We start from the raw sequence: 4150 nt of genomic DNA, 5'->3' as shown, positions 1-4150 counted from the left end.
AAGTTCATATTTTTTCAAAGAATGAAAATAATAATATTATCAGAAAAAATTATTTTAAATTTATGTATAGATTAAAAATATAATATATTTTTTTTAACATAGTGGAAATATACTTTATTTAACAATTAAATGCAATATCTAAACAAAAATTGAATGAATGGTTAGAAATGTTGTTCTAGCAACCCAAATGTTTGAATATTTTCATCATCTCTTGATGTTTATATTGGATCCGGCAAATACTTATGAGATTGACCAAAGATTTTAAGACATTAAGCAATAAACAGCTACGAGTATAGCCCAGTAGGCGAGTAAGAAGTGAAAGAAAAGAAAGGGGCCAGGACAGATTCCTTTTGATCTTATCTGAAAGTTTCTACAATGAAAATGGAAATGTTTTTGATGACGTCATTGCCAGCCCCCCCTACGTAGAAATAGAAGCGACGAAAGAGAATCACACCCTCGAATATTCAATCCCTCTTTCTCTGTCTCTCTCTCTCTCTCCACCTCTTTCTCTATCTCTCCTCTCTATTTTTTTTTTCCTTTTTCTCTCCCCCAAATTATATAAAATCCACCACATCAAAGATTCGTTTTCGTACGCGACGCCCCGACTTTGATTCTCTCTCTTTTGGTTTCTTGATTTCTCTCTTCTCTAATCTTATATTACACCACCTTTGGATTAAATCATTTTTTGTTCAAACACATAATTAAACTTTTAATTCTATTGTTGTTTGTTTTTCTTTTATGTATATATATATATATACAGTTTATTCTTTTTGTGATTCTGGTTAGATCCTTTATTCTCTTCTCATATTCTTCTTCTTGTTGGGTTCGGATCCGTCTAATGCTTTCAGAACAAAACCCCCTTCTTTTTATTGATAATTATCATCATTAAGCAATAATAACAGCCAAAAAAGAAAGTAACCATCTTGTTTAAAGAAAATGGATTACGCAGAGAAGATGCAGAGGTGTCATGAATATGTAGAAGCATTAGAAGAAGAAAAGAGAAAGATTCAGGTGTTTCAGCGCGAGCTTCCTTTGTGTTTAGAGCTTGTAACTCAAGGTTTGTGTTGTGTGTTATGTGTATATGCTTTTGGAAGAATAGAAATGAATGGTTATCAGAAAAGAAGTTTAAGTTAATATTATGTTGGTGGATGCAGCTATTGAGGCGTGTAAAAGGGAGTTATCTGGTACGACGACGGAGTATATGCATGGGCAATCCGAGTGTTCCGAGCAGACAACGTCGACTGATGGAACTGCAAATGGAACTGGGACTAGATCCCTGGTGCTCGAAGAATTTATTCCTATCAAAAGGATTAATTCTTCTTCTCATAATGATAATGATAATGATGACGATAATGAGAACGAAAAGGAAGACAACGATGATGATGAAGAAGAAGAAGATCAAGATTCGCATAAGCCAAATAAAAGTATCAGAGACATTAACAATGATCAAAAGAAGAAATCTGATTGGCTTAGATCTGTTCAGCTGTGGAATCAATCTTCCCCAGATTCAGAACCTCCAAAAGAGGTACCTACCTGCCTACCTACCAGGAACCCTTTTGATCGTTGCTGTTTGGTTACTGAGAAAGCTTAGGATAAACGAACCTTACTTTGTTTGCAGGATTTGCCTAGAAAGGCAGCGGTGACGGAGGTGAAGAGAAATGGGGGAGCATTTCAGCCATTTCACAAAGAGAAAGGTATTGCCAAAACCCCTCCTTCAGTGCCTGCTTCGGCTACTAGTTCGTCGGCCGAGACAGGAACAGGAGGAGGGACTAGTGGTGCTGGAAACAACAGAAAAGAAGATAAAGATGGCCAAGCTCAAAGGAAACAAAGGCGATGTTGGTCACCGGAATTGCACAGACGCTTCTTGCATGCCCTTCAACAGCTTGGTGGTTCACATGGTGTGGAGTTCTGTAATTTCAAGAAACTTTATATAATTGAATGTTCGTAGTTTATTTATATATTTAGCCTGAAAATTTATAATTCTCGCAGCAGCAACACCAAAGCAAATTAGAGAACTAATGAAGGTGGATGGACTGACTAATGATGAAGTTAAGAGCCATTTGCAGGTGTGTAATTATAATCTATGCTGTAAATTATAAAAGATTCTCTTCAATTACTGATAAAAATGTTCCTGTTTTCCTAATTAGATAGTTAAGGTGCTTGTTTTGATGATGAAAACGGCATTGGTGTTTTTCAGGATAAATCAAATTTGTGGCTTTCAAAAAATAAGTCTTTCTTTTTTTCTTTTCTTTTGTTGCTTTCATATCCACTGTTGGCAATCTGGCCTAATTAAGACATCAGATTCCAGTCAACTTTTACTATAAAAAAAAATACACGGGGACTGATCATCATCTTTGATTTAATTTTGTTTCAGAAATACCGATTGCATACAAGAAGACCAAGCCCCACAATTCACAACAACAGCAATCCACAAGCACCACAATTTGTGGTTGTTGGGGGCATATGGGTGCCACCACCAGAATATGCCGCCGTGGCTGCAACAACAGCATCGATGGAAACAGTAACTACAGCCGCAGCCAATGGCATCTACGCCCCTGTGGCTGCACCACTGGGCACCATCCCCAAGCAGCAACGTGCCCAATCTCAGCACTTGCAGTCAGAAAGAAGAGGTAGTCATAGCGAACGATCTAATTCCCCTGCTACATCTTCCTCCACGCATACCACAACAAACTCCCCCGTCTTTTGATTATATGATGTGATAAACACGAGAATGATGTAAAATTTTGTAACCAAATAATATGAAAAGAGAAAAGGCCTATTACATGACATAGAGCTTTCTTTTTTAAAAGAATTTTTTTTCTTCTTCTTAAACTTTTGTTTGTTGTAATCGGATTGTGAGAAAGAAGACAACCTTGAATAACGAGTCCTTGGATCTTCTTCATGCATTTATTATTTTGTTTTGTTTTTGGTAATTTGGAGATCCTGAAATACCCTGATGCCATAAGTTCCCATTGTTTGTTCGAGTTCCTGTAGCAGAGCCAACCTCAATTTTGAACTAACTACGATAGTTTGGCAAATTTTCTGCGTTCAGTCCGAGGCTGTTGACTACAAGAAGCAACAAAGCAGATGGTCAATTTCCATATCCAAATAATTAACTATAAATATTGCCTGTATAGATTGCAATTAGAATTCATGAAAATCGCTTGATCTCCAAGCAATCACCTCAACAACATCAGATTTTCTTGGAAACTTCTTGCAATGGCCTTCATGTTTCTAGTCTTACAAGAGCAACATTCTTACTTTGACAAGCGAATAAACCTTTTATTACTTCGTAACAATAAGTCATCCTCCAAGGTTAGCTTGGTGGATAAGAGTTTGCTTCTTCAACTTGATCATTCGAATTTTCCCTTCTAATTATATATGAATAGTCTGTCTTCGATAATAATTAAGAACAAAAAGATAAGACTTAATTAACCTGTAAAAACTCTCTTAAGTACAAGTTCTAGTGGGGTATAGGAATTCTTTTTCTTCTTTCTCTGTTTTTTTTTTTTTTATGTTTTCTTTTTTAATTTTATTTTTTATCGCTAAATGTTAAAATGACCCTAAATAATAAGGGTGAATAAGAATTTTGGGTCCTGAAGAATCTTCATGTTCAAGAAAATGAGTAATTAATTACTAATCACGAGCTGAGGATCCAATAAGATCTTTTCTGTTAGACTATTGATTTGCCAATGTCTTAATTAGAAAACATACAGTTGCGTAAAGCCTGCTTCTGCCTCCACTATGACCTGGAAAATGTGGAATTCCCTTTTCCCATTATTTTTCCATACCAATAATTAACAATAATAATAGTAAGATAAAAGGATAGGTCAAAAAAAATGTGACCTGAATGGAATTGTTTTTCTATTCCTTTCCCTATTGTACATAACATGCATGTGTATGATGCCTCTCCTTCTAAATCATAACAAATCTATTTGGCCAGTTGTCTTTTTCCTTTTAAAAATAAAAAAGGTTAGTGCAAGTAGTCAATGTAAATCACCTACTCCGGCGAGAAACTTCACTGAAGTTAAAAGGAAACAAATTATGCCAAAAGTCAAATGATCATGTTCTCTCTAAAGATGTCCCAAGTCAATAAAAGTTTAGTATTTTAGGATATGTTTTATAGTTTGAGAGTAAAAAAGATAAAATT

General features: G+C 35.4%; 1 protein-coding gene across 2 annotated transcripts; it reads left to right on the top strand.

Moving 5' to 3' along the window:
- Positions 1-473: 473 nt before the first annotated feature.
- On the top strand, positions 474-2906 carry LOC8260405 (transcription factor HHO3). Of its 2 annotated transcripts, none has more exons than XM_015725359.3 (5): positions 474-1057; positions 1155-1525; positions 1619-1898; positions 1993-2066; positions 2375-2906. In XM_015725359.3, the coding sequence occupies exons 1-5, from the start codon at positions 937-939 to the stop codon at positions 2705-2707; spliced, it is 1179 nt and encodes a 392-aa protein (XP_015580845.1). In that variant the 5' UTR covers positions 474-936; the 3' UTR covers positions 2708-2906. The 2 variants fall into 2 exon arrangements, with proteins under 2 accessions (XP_015580845.1, XP_002529155.1); XM_002529109.4 differs by having other exon boundaries at positions 476-1057; positions 1990-2066.
- Positions 2907-4150: the final 1244 nt, after the last annotated feature.

Source organism: Ricinus communis, chromosome 4 (assembly GCF_019578655.1).
Source record: "Ricinus communis isolate WT05 ecotype wild-type chromosome 4, ASM1957865v1, whole genome shotgun sequence".
Taxonomy (NCBI): Eukaryota; Viridiplantae; Streptophyta; class Magnoliopsida; order Malpighiales; family Euphorbiaceae; genus Ricinus; species Ricinus communis.
Note: the sequence above shows the minus strand (reverse complement) of the source record. Positions and strands in the feature narration are given on the sequence as shown.